Source organism: Phyllostomus hastatus, unplaced genomic scaffold, assembly GCF_019186645.2.
Source record: "Phyllostomus hastatus isolate PE091 unplaced genomic scaffold, TTU_PhHast_1.1 phas_scaffold_585, whole genome shotgun sequence".
In the NCBI taxonomy this organism is placed as follows: domain Eukaryota; kingdom Metazoa; phylum Chordata; class Mammalia; order Chiroptera; family Phyllostomidae; genus Phyllostomus; species Phyllostomus hastatus.
In genome coordinates this window covers 21,067,194-21,082,863 of record NW_025334037.1, presented here as the reverse complement: position 1 = coordinate 21,082,863, position 15,670 = coordinate 21,067,194, and the positions used below count along the sequence as shown (strand labels likewise).

Sequence of the window (15,670 nt, the reverse complement as noted above, 5' to 3'; positions counted from 1 at the left end):
ATTTTTTAAGATACTGCCGAACCCTGCCAAGACTAATAAAGCCGGAATTCTCACGATGCCAGTGAAGACCGAGCTGGTGCCAGCCTTAAGCAGGACAGTGGGCAGTCTGAATCAAGGGCCAGAAAGAGCTTCTGTCCTTCGACCCAGTCCTTTCACTTCTGAGAATCTAGATTAAGAAAATTTCTCAAAACAGAGGGAAAGTCACATCCACCCTCATGTTCAGAACAGTGAACACCATTTCTAATCGTGGAAAACTAGAAACAACATAAATGCTGAGTAATGAGTAAATAAACATTATACCAAGTGAACGGACTATTCATCTAAGAATTAAAAATGATACAGAAAAAATACATAAAGATATTAAAATGCTGAAACATTGCCTGGAAAGAAATTGAAATATAATAATGCCTATCCTTGGTGGCAACTGGGAAAAGCCCGGATGGAAACTTTGGAGATGCTCATTAACCGCGGTTCCATTAGAGCACTAGCTGTGTGCGTGTGTGTGATCCCGCTGGTTCTATGCCCCCCTTCCCCATTTTGCACAATACACAATTTTAGTACCTTTATGATAAAGAAGCGTCCCTCCCTGTCTTATGGAAACTGTTCCTCTGCTGTGTGCACAGAAGAGCTGCCCGCTGCCTCCTGTCCCACCACGGCACCTGCTCTGGGCTCTTCTGCCTTTCAGGAGGGCAGGAACTCTCCTTGTTGAAGCATATCATCTTGTAAAGGCCAAAGCTACTTCGTAAGGAACTCGAGGTAATCACCTCTCTGTGGTGAGACTAGCAGCCGCCTTCGCTCTCCTCTCCTTAAGTACCGAGTTACTCCAAAGCATCAGAGAAAGGGCCTTGCAACTTCTGAGCAAGACATGGGGGGAAGCGACACAAATTCTGAAGAGGCCAGCCGGTTACCCTGGAGACCTCAGCTCAGCCCCTCCTGGCTCTGTCCTCTGGGTATGTATAAATTCCTTAACTGACCCTCAGCCATTTGATCAGCAGAAGTAAAAAAAAAAATGAAAGAGAATTAAACCGCCAAGAATAGCAGAATGGTTAGGCTACAGTACATCTACTCGGGGGGAATAGTAGGCAACCTCACCAAACAACAATTGCGAATGCTAAATATGGTAATGTGGCAAAGGGCCTCCAATGCGAAGAAGAAGAAAAATAAAAGTTGCTCAATCACATGTTTCCATGACGACGACCAGCTTAAACAGTTTGTGCAGGCTGACCAGTTAACAGTTGATGTTTACCAGGCCTTATGCTGTGTGCTTAACATGCATTCAAACTTCACAACAATGCTTATTAAAAGCCTTATTGTGCTCGTTTTGGAGAGGAGGGAATAGAAGCACTAGGAACTCTCACTTAATCCTCCCAATGGCCAAGATTTAGACCATTCGGGTAACTTCCCGAAGACCACAGGGCATCTGGGCGAGGGGGGAGGATGGCCTGGGATCCGGACGCATTGTATCTTCAGCGCTCGCACCCTCAACACCTAGGCTGGAAGGCCATATGTCAGAAATTTAAAATGCAAGTTGAATTTGTTTTAGAAAAGGACTTCTTTTCTTTCTGTCTATTGTCTAAACTTTCTAGTGTTCTTCTGTTTTTATTTAAAGGCAAAAAAAGGAGAAAAAAGTAACAAAGGAGAGGGTTTTATTTAATGCATGTGTTTATGTGTATGGTTTGTTAAATTATGTTTTGATCAAAAGACTAAATAAATGTCAATCAAGTCTCCACTTGGGGGTTAAGGATAGGAAATGAGGATAGAAGGATGGAGAACAGCCAAGACGAGCCTGTTCCAAACCAAACCAAACAGTGCCAGGCAGCTGCCCGCGCCATCTTTTTCCTCCATGGTCTCTTTCTACCTTGTCTTCCAGTCTGCGCGTGGATTCTGTAGTCATGGCACTGGGCTGACATGGGACACCGAACGTCACAGAGGACGCTGATACCACACAGCTGCTACTGACAAAGCTGGGAACAGACCTTAGGTCTCAGCTCCCAGCCCTACATTCTTCCACAAACTTATCCTGCGCTGAATAATCCCCCTCAGCCCAGGACATTTCGCAATTACTGGAGATTCAAGGACACACCACATCCTAAAAGTGGCCATTCCACACATCTGTACAGTGTTACTAATGCTCGAAGCTGACAGATCATGGAGTTTACACGTTATGTCACTGGAAACTCAGATGACAAATGTTACATTTTTAGCAATGTTGAAGCCACGCTAGAAACACAAGAGGCTGAGAGAGACAATACTTTTTTAAAAACTGCAAAAATAAAAGTACAATATGTATAGTGGGCTATTCAGAGAAAAATCATGCGCAACAACCAAAATGAAATACTCCCCACTAAAGAAGACGCTGCCCACCCACCCTCCAAAAACCCCCCTGCAGGGCAGGGAAGGCAGGCAGCAGCAGTACTGGACCCCTGTCCAGGCGAGGGCCAGTCTCGGAGCGGGCTGCTCGCCTGAGGACACACATCACCGGGTGGGGGTCGAGGGGCGGGTGGCGCTGGTTGCTGACTGGCTCCAGAGGTGGATGCCAAACAAAGCGCTTCTTCCTGTGGGTCAGCAGACTTGGCCTCAAATCCAGGTACCAGCTATGTTAAAAGTTCAAATGACTGGTCCTGCCCCAGACATTTCCTCAGCTGGCTTCCAGAGAGACAACAAGTTCAGAGTCAGACACACACTTTCCTGTCAGAGAGGCCTGCTGCCTGAAGGTGGGGAAAGACCCAAGAATCGCTGTCCCACTGTGCAGACCCCCCTGCTAGACTAACCAGGGGCCAGCACTCCTGGGTGTGCTTCCGGCCTCTGGGGTGCTGAGCGGGGCTCCCTCTGCAGCGCCACACTCTGGGAGGAAGAGGAACTCACCTACCTCTCCAGGGCAGGGGGCATGATCACTAGACACCCTGGACGACCCTCCACTCACATCCCAGCTGCCTCCTTTCTCACGGATTACCCCCCACCCAAATCTCACGTATATTTCAGGGCATGAAATGGGTAAGAGGCTGAAGGAGGTGGGTGAGGAGGATCAGAGAGACACTCCAAGGCCCTGGTGGCGCCCATTTGAAGATGATGCCCAGGCCTTTTTGGCAGAGGAAAGGGCATGTGGAAGCAAAGGACGATCTTGTCAGTACCAGCTCCCTGCTGCTGGATACTTGCCACAGTGCTACACCTCACTTAACTGTCAAGAACGCTCCATGATGTACGAGATGTGCAAGATGGTTATCAGCCTGGGCCTTGGGGTCAGGCAACTCTGGGTTCAAATCCAGGTCAGCTGCCTGCTGGCTGGTAGATACTGAAGCTACATAACTTCCAGGTCTCAGATTCCTCGTGCGTAAAATAAGGCAATCACAGGCCCCAGGGTGGGAGCTGGGAGAGCTTGGGGGAGGGGACCTCTGCCCGCCCAGAGCTGTGGCTCCACTGCCCAGACCAGGCTGCCCAGACCACGCTCTTCTGAGGCAGAACTACAGTGTGGACAAGGACAGCAAGCCGAATGCCCAGGGTCTAACCAGATCAGGACCTGCTCCTCTGCCTCGGGACCCCCAACCCTGACCCCCACCCCAGCAGGGCCGGGCACTCACGGCACTCCTTCTCATCGCTCTTGTCGAAGCAGTCGGGCAGCCCGTCACACTGCCAGGCGCCCGGGATGCACCGCCCGTTGCTGCACATGAAGTTGCCCGGAATGTTGCACTCGTTGGTGAAGTTGTTCCCGGGGAGCAGCTGGCTGTCTGTTGGAGGGGGGACATGGATATCAGAGGCCTGACAAATACGGCAAGGACCCGAGCCCCCAACTGGAAGCGCTCTTGTCTGGCACGGGTTGTACAGGTAAGGCCCCAGGTAGGTGACTTGACCTCTCTGGGTCTCAGTTTCCTCATCTGTGAAATGGACTGATAGTCTTCTCTGCCCTACCACTGGGGATTCTGGGAGGACTAAATGGAGAAACACCGAGAAGTACGGCGCAGGTGTCTGACACACATTACGTGCTCACTGACTTTTCTTCTTTCTCCGTCAAGAAGATGGGCTGTAAAAGTCCAACGTCTCTCCAGGCCAGTGGCGGGGAGAATGAAGGTTCCTGGACAGCAGTGAGCACTGGCCTCCCAAAGGCTCCCAAAACAGGAGCTGTGCGTGCCCGCCAGGCCTCGGACTCTGTGGTCCTACAATCACAGAACCTTTGAACCTTGGCCCAGTTGACAAGAATACTGGCAGATAATTTCACTTTAGCAAATGGGAGCCCAAGCCCAAAATCTCAATCTGCCTGAGGTCACATGAGGGGGAAAAGCCAAACTGAAACTTGAACTAAGACCTCTCACCCCCAAGGCCACTGGACTGCCTGCCAAGAGTTGTTGATGTTGAACCGGCCCCAAGGTCTGGACACAACCCCATTGAACAGAGTCACAAAACGCCAAGGCCTCACCCATGGGTGCTCTTGGGCTAGGGAGCAAACAGGGCATGGGGGCAGGGTGCTGAATGCATCCACCAATGGACTCTCGGGGGCAGACTTTCCAGGAAGCCGGAATCTAATCAATCTGATCACTGTGATGGATGGCTAGGGGATAAGGATCCATCTGGAAGTAAAACAGTCTCACGGTAAAAGAAGAAAAAAGACCAAACCTTCCAGGGCTCCCTCCTGAGTCATCAACGAGCATTTACTGAACATCTGTGACCAGACATTCGTGCTAGGTCCTGAAAACGCAAAGATGCAAACCAGGGCTGGAAAGGCACACGGCATCCTGACGGTCTGGCCGCCATGGACGAACAGGGGCGCCCAGACCCCCCTGCAGGTAGCGGGAGCAGAGGGAGCTCACGATCCTCGTTCACAAGCTTTGCCAACGAGAAGCATCTCATTCCAGGCCCCTGCCACCACATCCTTCACGCCACTGTTCTCCACACGTGCTATTATTTTTACCTGGAATGTTCTCGGCCCATGGGGTCTCCTCACAAATCCCTGTCAGCAGCTGGTAGCATACAGCGTCTGTGTGACTCTCCCTCTGAAGTGTCCCTGATCTCTCCAGGCAGAGACGAGCACTTACTCTTCCGTGTGACTGTGGTGCTTACTGGGGCAACACTCAACGTGTCGGACTGGGACGAGCAGGCAACAAGCAGTACCACATCAGCCCCGGTGCTGTGGATACTGCTGTAGGCCAGCTGCCCCACGGGGCTGGATTAATCATGGGCATGCACGTCTCACTACTGAAAATGAGCTTGCAAAGCCCACTGAAGACTTCTACAACAGCAGCTACAGTGAGGGGCCTCACCCTGCCCCAACTGCCCGCACCAGAACCCTAACAACCCTCCATGTCCCCTCCTCACTCAGTCGCCCCCTACAGATGGCCAAGCACCAAGTGCAGCACCCCAGTCTCCACAGCCACAGCCCTGAGTCCAGCCTAGGTCACCACCGCTGCTTACCAGGGCTCCTACCACAGTCTCCCAAGCCTGACCGCCCTGCCACCCCTCACATCCCTCTCTGTGGCCAGAGGGACTTTTCGAAAGAGCAAATCAATCAGGACCCTTCCTCACTTTAAAAAGGCCATTGAATAGTTCCCCACTGTTCTGAAGTCAAAATTCAAGGCAACAAGGAAAGGTTCAAGGAACGAGGTGGCATTTGTAGTGGACACTGATGGATACAGAGATGGAACGTTCAGAGCCCTTCAGGCTTAGAGCGAGACAGCAAAACAGTGCAAGAAAGCCCGACCCAGCACACTCAAGGGCAGGGAACAAAAAATGAGCCGTGGTTGTCAGGAACTGCAAACATACTGTGCCACTATGTCCCCTGTTCCACCAGCCAGCCAGCCAGACATCATAATCACAGCACTGCGTCCACTGAGCCCACACCCGATGTCGAAACCCCTCTCGAGACTGGACTCCTTAAACACCACCACCCGCCCTGAGAAGAACACGAAACCAATTCGCCACCTCCAGGCGAGGGCTCTAGAGGGCAGAGGGGAAGTCACAGGGCAGAAGCCTTGAGGGACGGCCAGGTGCCAGATCCTGGCCAGACAAGGAATGCACAGCCCAGAAAATCCCACACATTCCAGCTGCTTCCACGCAGCTGCTCGGAGCCCCACCAGTGCGCAGGGAGTTCTTCAGGGCCCCAGAACATAACTGTCATGCTGTTTTATTAGGAAATCACCTACGCTTGCGTTTGTAGCACTAGCTCCTCGAAGGCAAGCTCCCTGAAAAGTCACTGCAACTGTGAAATCTTGTTCTGATAAACAGATTTCCGGAGGCAGAGAATTGGCCAGATTAGATTCCAAAGTGCTTGCTTGGAGAGTCAACAGGCTGGCGGCCCACAGACCTGACAAATGAGAGGGTGTGATGCAGAGACTTAAATACCACATCTGTCACAGGCAGGTGGCCCTGCCAGCCACAGGGCTCAGAGCTCCGCAGGCGGGACCAGGATCCCCAGGGCCTGGTGACTGACAACACAGAGGAACATTCTTCAGGCTCTTCTGAGCAACCCCATTATGCAAGCAGGGGGCACAGGGCCTCGTGCCTTAGGGAAACGACAGTATCATCAAACTCAAAAGCAAGAGGAGAAACCAAGGCAAAGAGAGGCTAAATCTCATTGATTCTACCCTCAAAAATCTTCCCCAAACCTATCCAGTGTGCCTCACTCAGCTGGTACCAGCCAACCCACGCTGCCAGCCCGGTTCTCAACCTGGGGTAATTCTGCCCACCAGAGGACACAGGGCAGAATCTGGGAGCATTTTTGGTTGTGGCGTCTGGTGGAATGAACGCTTCTGCTCATCTGCAGTGCACAGGGCCGGCCCTCACAGCAAAGCATCATCCAGCCTGAAATGTCCACAGGGCCAAAGCTGAGAAATCCTGGCTTAAACCCACCTGCCAACTTTCACTTCTCACTGCCCCCAGTTCCTTCCCTCCACAGCGGAGGGGGGTTTTAACAGGCTGCTGATGGCTTCTGGGTGCCCTCGCAAGCATCTAGAACTCCTGCCATGGTTGACAAGGCCCAGTGTGACCCAGCCCCGGCCTCCCTCTGCAGCGTCATCTCCAACCACTTCCTGGACACAAACCCTGCCCCGCAGTGAGGCCCCCACACATGCTCCTCACCAACCCCGGTTCTTCCACCCGCCGTCCCCCTGATGCTGTGGGTGTTAAGGGATGAACTGCATCTTCCCAAAATCCCTGTGTTGACGCCCTAACCCCCAGTCCCTCACAATGTGACTGAACTCAGGGGCAGGGCCTTCAAAGAGGGGGTTAAGTTCAAGTGAGGCCGTGAGGGTGGGCCCTCACCCCATCCGACTGGCCTCCGTGCACGAAGAGATGAGGGCACAGCCTGGCACTGAGGAAAGACCATGTGGGAGGACACAGGGAGAAGACCGCCACCTACAAGCCAAGGACACAGGCTCCGAAGAAACCAGCTCCGCTCACACTCGGATCTCACACTTCTCGCTTCCAGAACCGGGAGAAAATACATTTCATTTGAACCATCCAATCCACGGTCCTTTGTTACAGCAGCCCCAGCAAACTAACACAGTTGGCTAGTCTCACTCACCCTTCGGACCTCAGCTTCAGGTCACGTATGGTGAGACCCTGCGCTGACACCCAGTCTAGTGTGGCTCCCACTTCTCAGTCTGATATTGGCACTCGTTTGCCTCTATCCCGACCTGCGCTGACCGATGTATCTGTGCCATCTCCCCACCAGCCTGCACACCCCCAAGGCAGAGGGCCAGCCCTTGGCTCAGTTCCACATCCCTGACATCTGGTGCTCAGTGGTCCCCAGTAAGCATCTGTGGTCACTCTAAGAGGAAAACCAAACGTGCAGTTACTTATCCCCATCCCCAGACTCCTGCTTGGAAAGTTCTATCTACTCCCTGCCTTGTCTCCCTAGAAGGGGAGTGGAATCTACACCTATACAGTTAAAAATAAGGAGCACAGGGGTGTGGGTTTGTGCAAGTGAATCACTACGCTGTCGGTTTGAAAAGAGGTGAGAAATCTCTCCAGCCCGACAGCAGGACTTTCTAGTGGCTGAAATATTTATCCCATCTCGGTGTCTTGGGACACATTTAGAATCCAGAAAGACAAGCATTAGGCACAAAGTGGGCTACCTGGGGTTTCTCCTCGTCCCTTTTCTTTTTTTCATCAAGCTGAGAAATGAAAAAGAGTTGCCATTTTCCCCACGGCACATCACTTACTTAAAATAACCACACCATCTCGCCGAGAATGAAAGAAAAAGCCCCCAGTCCTCCCGCACCGGGCAGAGGCAAACAGTCTGCGGAAGCAGCTTCTTCTGAAATTTCTGGAACCCACAACTTGATTATTCGGTGAGGGGCCGAGGCGGAGGTAGCTGCGAAAACTCACACAGCGGCCGCAGTCTGCCCCAAGTCTCCTGGAACGGGCAGCCAGTGACACTGGCTTTCCCGGCTGAGAAATGGGCACTCTGCTCCAGCGGCTGAAGTCCTCACATTCTCTGCTCTCCTCCTGCTCATCTTCGGGACGCCCGCCCTGGGGGACATCCCCCGTCAGGATGCGGTAGAGGACTGACATCTGCAAACTATCGACGGGCCCTGTGTCCAGATTTCTGCCCAATCGCCTCCGTGTTCATCCTTGGCTTCCCGACGACCCAGTCTGCAAGCTCCACAAACAGCACAGCAAGACACACAAACATGTGCACAGACGCACTCACGGCGCAGCATTCCATTCCGCAGCTCTCACACAGACCTTCCCTAGAACCTCCCCAGAGAGTTAACACACCTCTTCCCACTGCCTGGTGCCAGCAAACATGATGTTAGGAGGCCACTGAAAACAGCCATCTGTTTTCCCTTTGACTCACTTCTTCAAACACAACACATATGTTCCATGCACAGGCACATGCAAAGCACCGAGCGCACTGGTCTGCAGCGATCTGTTTGTAAACATCCCCGGAAAATCCCTGAAGGTCCCTGTAACTGCAGACTGCTCCACATGGTGCCGTCAGAGTCGGATGGAATGAGGGACATCTGTCCCAAGCACATCCCAGGACCATTTGGTTCTCATCAAACTGCTTCCTGCCAGAGTCTTGCTACGGGGAGCTCTGTGGCGGTCACCAAGAAGGGAGCAGTCACGTGTGGACGCCTGAGACCAAAGTGAGGATGTGCTTCTGGCTGCAAGTACCTGCACGTGGCCAGGTCCCCAGCTCTGTCTAGACTGCACACGGCCCTGCCCCATTTGCCCCTCTGTTCAAGGGAAGAAACTGGAGAAGGTGTAAAATGACTCATGGACTCAGCCCAGGACTGGTGACCCTTGGCATGCACAGCTTTCAAGTTTACACTGACCATGAAGAAAGGTCACGTGCAATTTTCCGCAGGAAAATTTATGGACGATGAGTGGGCCTAGCTGTCCGCCCTGCATGTGCACTGCACACGCTTTCGTCTCTGCTTCTCCCATGCAGGGCGAAGCAGCGACCGCTCCAAAATGCTGAATGCTTTGCTTCCTCCTAAGAGTGGGTTGGCAAAGAAAGCCAATGGCCAGTACTAATGAGAAAAGCAAAGAGAAAGTGAAAAGGTCTAGGGAAAGGACAGTTCCTTACCGGGAAAGAGCTTTATAAATTATTTTTGTTCTGTATTTATAGCCTCATTAAGGGTGCGAAGCTGTTACTGACATTCTTTAGTTATGCTCCATTGCGTTTCAAGAGAAAAATTGTGTCGGAGCGACATTAATGTCATGGGGATCTGCAGGGCCGTCAGGATGCAGCCTGTGCGGGGTCCAAGGTCCGCAGCTCAGGGGCTGGACGGCAGCACGGGAAGATGCTGGCCCTGGGAGGGGAGCGCTGGGCCGCGGCCCACCCGGGTCTCCAGCCCCCGCGCTCCCTTGAGCAGCCTTTAAGAAATCAATCATTACTGACTCCTCACTAGGGAAGATCTACCATCTCCTGCAGCTCCTGACACACAGCAGGAGGTCACCATCAAGTCTTTTTATTCCTTCATGGCAGCACTATGAAACAGGTTCCATGCCCATCGGCAGGTGAGGAAATAGACTGTAGAAGTACGTAACTTGCCCAAGGGCACAACTGGAACAGGCGTCTGTCAGTCCGCTGCACACTCTTTTTACAAAATGCTAGACAGTAATCATTTTAGGCTGTGCAGGTCAGGAGGCCAAATGAAAGATATTATATAGGTACTTATATAAGAAGAGAAAAAACAATATTCCACCAAGTTTTTATTGATGAAATTCAAAACATAATTATTGAGAACAATTTTCTGTAATACGGTTTTCTTCTCATCTACTGACGAGAAGAATGAAACCCTCTGAGGGGACAGGTGAGATTTCACCTGACTGAGGTTCAAAGCTAGTGTTCCCTACCATCAACATTTATTGCAAAGTTTATCTTTTTGTCGACCACTTTAAAGTGTTCAAACCCTTCTTAGGTCGGGGACATGGCCTCAGGACCCACTCCTGAGCTAAAAGGTGGCCGGTAGACACCTGAAATGACAAACCGGCACAGGTGCCAATCCAAAGGCAAGCCCTCTCTGTCCCATCACAACCACTGCACTCTGACCCGATCGATCCCTGTGGTTCAGGGACTGCTCCCCGCACCACGAAGACAGTGACTTTGGCCGTCCTGTTCCCCACTGTGTCCTCAACAACTAGGAACTACCAGGCACCCCCGGCCAGCACTGAGCAAATGCCTGTTGACTGGGTTGGGGAACAGAAGCTGATGACTCCTAATGAGCCACCCAGTTCTGACACTCTCTCAAGGTCTGTGGTTTTATCTAAACCCCACTTGAATCCATTGGCACTTCTGTGCAAAACACAATGACTGCAGACACTCCTGAGCTCCTCGAGGAAAGGAAGGGAAGTGAAGAAATCTGGTGACCTTTTCAGGGTTCTCTTTTTCCCACACACCACGTCCTCGCGGGGACCACGTGCATGTCGGCCCGGGTGAGAACCTGGAGCAGACGCTGTCCCCCACGTGTTCTGTCTTTTCAGCTTCAATCATCATCAGCTGATGCCACCACCACCACTGCAGCAGCAGCAGCAGGAAGTGAGAATCGGGCGGGTGGTGAGACTAAACTGAAGAGGACAACTTTATGACTGATTTTATCAGGCTTGCAGATAAGCCAGGCTTAAGAGAGAGCCGATCGCCCCTGCACTTTAGCACCTCTCAGAAACAGCCACAGGGTCAAGAAGAAAGATTTTGCTCTGACCCCAGGTTCAGCCAAGCCCCATCTGCCCAGGGTCGGCTGCAACAATTCTTACAGTCACTGCAAACCGTTCTAGCCTCTCCTCTGCTCCACAAAGACACACCTACACGGGGCACGTATGAAAAATACCAATGCAAATGAAGGATTAATAAGGGCTGGAAAACTAAATGAGCTTCATTTAGGCCCAAAAGCATATCTCCGTGAGCTCAGGGTAATAATTTCTGGAATAAGACTCAAGCAAGCACAGGTCATAAAGACTGATAAATATAACCAACTGCATTAAACTGTAAAACTCCTAGTCATCAGAAGACACTACGAAGTTCAAAGATAAGCCACTAACCAGGAGACAGAAGACACTACGAAGTTCAAAGATAAGCCACTAACCAGGAGACAGTACCTGCCACATACAACCACAAACACCGACACCTGGGATTGTCTTATGAGACCGTGTAAGAAAACACAGTCAACCCAGTGGAAACTGGACAGAGCACACAAACAGCTACTTTGACTGATGAGCAGCCTCAAACAGCCACTTAATAAATGCTCAGGCTCAGTTGTAGTCAAAGAATGATGAACAAAACAAGCAAGTTCTCTTTCACAGCCATGGGAATTCCTAATTTTTGAAGTGTGGCAATCTCAAGTGGTGAGGTGACATGGAGCTACAGGAGCTCACACGCGGCCCGCGGTGGAGGAACTCAGCAGTTTGGCAATTCCTAGCGAGGTGGGGACACCACTGCCCTCTGACCCAGCCAGCGCCCCGTGGTACACGCCCTGGGCCTGGGGGAACTGGGCGCAGACAAGAGCCTTAGAACATCCATGGCGGCACGGCTTTAATACAAAATTGCAAGATGCGCTAAATGTTCATCAAAAGGAGGATGGATGAAAATTCAGGGTACATCCACATAATGGACTACTACCCAGAGCCTCCCTTTACTGAACTAGGGTGACAAGAATCAACACGGAAAAGTCTGAGAAAGCTAACGCTTAGCAAAAAACACAAGTTGCAGCGTATCACAGGTCAATGGATACATACAGATGTGAACGTGTTTTTGAAAACGTACAGGAAAGGAAAACATCAAATGCAGGAAAGGGGATACCCACTGACAAACGGGACCACAAGGCACACAATAAACTTCAACCAGAAGGCTTCTCCCTTTAAAGCAGCCTGAAGTAAGCAAGCACGACAAGACACCAGCATTCAGCGGAGCTGGGTGGGAGGCACGCAGGCTTTCTTTGCATGACTCTGTCTGGATCCTTTCTATACTGTTTCATTAAGAAAATTTATTATAAAGAACACAAATTATGCTAATATTGGAGAAAAACCTATGAAAGACACATGGAACCGTCTACCAATAATATCCTAGCTTCAAAGTCCCCATCCACGATAAAAGAAGGAGAGATAAAAGGGGCAAGTGTGCTCACTGGGGAGAAAAGAGCAGAGGCAAGGACATCCCTCCAGGAGACTCGGTCTCTCGCGAACTCTTCATTTGCTGAAAGGCAGCAACAGTTGCAGAGTAGCAGCCGATTGTAGAGGGGAAAAATAAACACATCTCACAAGACAGATTTACCCACCCAACTTACTAAGCCATGGCATTCCAAAAATAAAAATAGCCAGGCCTGGCCAGAAGGTCAGATATTTTTTAAACACCACCTCCCGGAGACACCAGGGTGGGAAGAGCCACCGTAAAGCTCTCTTTCTCAGAACAGCGCACGGCCATCTGCCTCCTCGCCCTGCCCCTCAGCATGTGGCTGCGGGAGGCTGAGCGGCGACCGAGGCAGCCGCGGCCGTGATTTGGCACGCCCAGGCACAACTACCAAATGCCTGCTTCTCTTACCACTATAACTGGCTGTGTGACTTCAGACAAGTGAGTCACCTTCTCCGAGCTAAGAGTCTCCATTTGTAAAACCAGGGAAGCCCCACCTCCCAGACAGGGTGGCCACCTATCCATCTATCTGTAACAGATGGAGGGACAAAGGAAGAGAATAGGTGGCACGTAGGTGGGGGTCAATAAACAGCCCTCGTATCTGCTACTCCTTCCTCCCCCACACACGTTCTCCCTGCTCTCCTCTGAATGCTGGCACAATCCATGTCCTCGGGCAAGACTGGGGCCCTCTTCTCGCCCTGCCTCCCTAGAAAGGGCGCAGCCTGAGTGGGTGGGAAGCCTGCTGGAGCTGAGGCTGGCTGGCTGACACCCACGGTCACTCAGGTCCACAGGGAGAGATGCCAGGCTTTAAGAACACCGTTAAGGAGCTCACAATGTGACGCTGGCTGTGTGTCCTCTAACACACGACAGTCTCAGGTTGGTGATTCCTAATGAGTCCTGCCTGAGTCATTCCTTGGGCTCCTTAACAGCAGCCACACTATGGACACGAACCACCCCTCTGAACAAGGCAGTGATGAAGCAGGTCAGAGGAGAAAGGCGCACGGGGTTCACCACTGGGATCTGGGGGAGTCTCTCCATGTCCCTGGGCCTCAGTTTCCACGTGTGAAATGAGCCAGTAATAGATGACGTCCACGTTCCTTCTCAAGGCTCGACCTGCCGTTCTTGTTGGTGTGGACAATAACACCCGGTTCTCCTGACAGGCCATGCTCACCATCTGCCCATCCCAGACACATTCTTTAGCACTTAAACACAATACCTAGGATTTGCACAGAGCTCCTCCTCTAAAGAACCAAACACCTCCCTGCAGGCAGTTCCTCCTTTTTAAATACACAGACTAAGACCTAGAGATCAACCAGCCTGGCAAAAGGCAGGGCTGGAGCCAGCCTGAGAAGCCGGGTTTCCAGGCCCTGGATGACACTTAGGTCTTGCCTCTGCACTTCAGAACCCTGACCTCCCTTGGCGTCCCCTGGGAGAAGGCCAGCCCCTCACTCCCTCACAACAGGAGAAAATCACCCCCAAAGGGCCAGCAATCAGACCTGCCTCCGGTTCCCTATGGATCCAGGGGCCTCCCTGGTTCACTACCATTGCCCACAACCTTCCCTCACGTCTCAGCAGATGTAGGACTGTTTGGCTCATCACTTCTGATTAGGAGAGGAACTCTGCCAGGGACATCAAAACCACCAGCCCGGGACTGCTAAGCAAGAAGGGAATGCATGGGAACCAGTGTGTCTGTTTAAATTTTACTAAGTAGCTTTAATCCACTAAACTAGTCCGATCACTCCTACAATCTGCTCATGAGGGCACCCTCCCCCTCGGCTGAGCCCGACGACAGGCCCTCCATCATGAGGAATTAGCTGATTTCTTGAGTAAATGGCGTTTGCATATGTAGTGAGTGCCAGCGTTAAGCAGCATTTACGGCTGGAGTCTCCGCTTCCGTGCGTGATTGAATGAGCGCAGCTTTCTGAGGGAGCAATTTACCTCCGCGAGAGACTTGTCGGATTTGGTAAATCAGAGGGCTGGAGCGTGCAGACTAACTGGTTCAGGTTTTCCAAATCTTGGAGGGTAGCTTCTGACAGTGAAGAAAACAAAGCAAATGAAAAATTAAAGAGGTTACAGAGCTGGTCTCCCTCGTACCAGCCCTGCGGCCCACAGACTTGGAATTCGAATTCCACTCCTTCCCAGCTGAGAGAATGACTTCACCCCCTGTGCCTCAGTTTCCTCATCCACAAGGGAGATGGACCCAGCCTAAACAAGCTCCCTGGGTATCTTGTGCATCTTGGTAGTGGAGTCACATCACCACAGCCCTGAAAACATTAGAACTCTCAGGAGTATCAGTCACACTACAAAAATCTCTTCATGAAAAAAATATATATTAATACAGGCCACACGATAAGCCGGAGTTCATTTGTTAAGGGTACTATTATTCACTAATTAAGAGTTACTATTATACAAAGACTAGATGTAACATAGGCACATAACATGTCATTACACCAGGCGTATGATTATAATGCAGTTCCATGATCAGTAATTAGAGGAAGAATGATCTCAAGTATAAAGGGAGCTTTGAAATGAACACAATGGAATCCCACCAGGTGAGATGAGAGATCAGCAGAAGAGGGCTGCTCATTAAGAAACGATTTTTCAAGAAACCAAGTACGCTCACCGAGTGGCTCCAGCCCGGGTGAGTGAGGTGCTCAGCTAACGGGGGCAGCTCAGCCCCTGCTCACTGGAAAGGAGCCAGTCACTGCGGGCTCCAACCCTACAGCCTGTGCCATCTTCCATCCCTGGACATCCAGTTGGTTCCCATCCCCTTTTGTGTCCTGAGTCTGTTCCCACAAAGGGACTGGTGGCCTCCCAAGTCTCTCAATCATTCAATGCAAAGGTTAGTTTTTAATCTTTACCTTACACACAATTTTGCCGCATTGGACCGACTAGATCACTCCCTTGTTATGAAACTCCATTCCTGTGGCCTCCCCCACACATCCAGCTCTCTGGCCACTCCTCCTCAGTTACCTTGGAGGCTCCTCCCCCTCCATCCGTCCCTCGACAGCCTTCAGTGTTCTGCCTCCTGTCTGCTGGAGAGGTAGCTACATCTGTCCTGGATACGCCACCTCATCCGCCATTGGGTTCCACCTCCAACTCAGCCCT

General features: G+C 51.5%; 1 protein-coding gene across 2 annotated transcripts in view; it reads right to left on the bottom strand.

The window, feature by feature from the left end:
- LDLRAD3 (low density lipoprotein receptor class A domain containing 3) overlaps positions 1-15,670 on the bottom strand; it is a 212,734-nt gene that overhangs the window by 145,554 nt on the left and 51,510 nt on the right. For both annotated transcript variants that reach the window (XM_045825744.1, XM_045825746.1), the window contains exon 2: positions 3,579-3,725. In XM_045825744.1, coding sequence (XP_045681700.1) covers positions 3,579-3,725 — 147 coding nt within the window. The remainder of the gene's footprint in view (positions 1-3,578; positions 3,726-15,670) is intronic.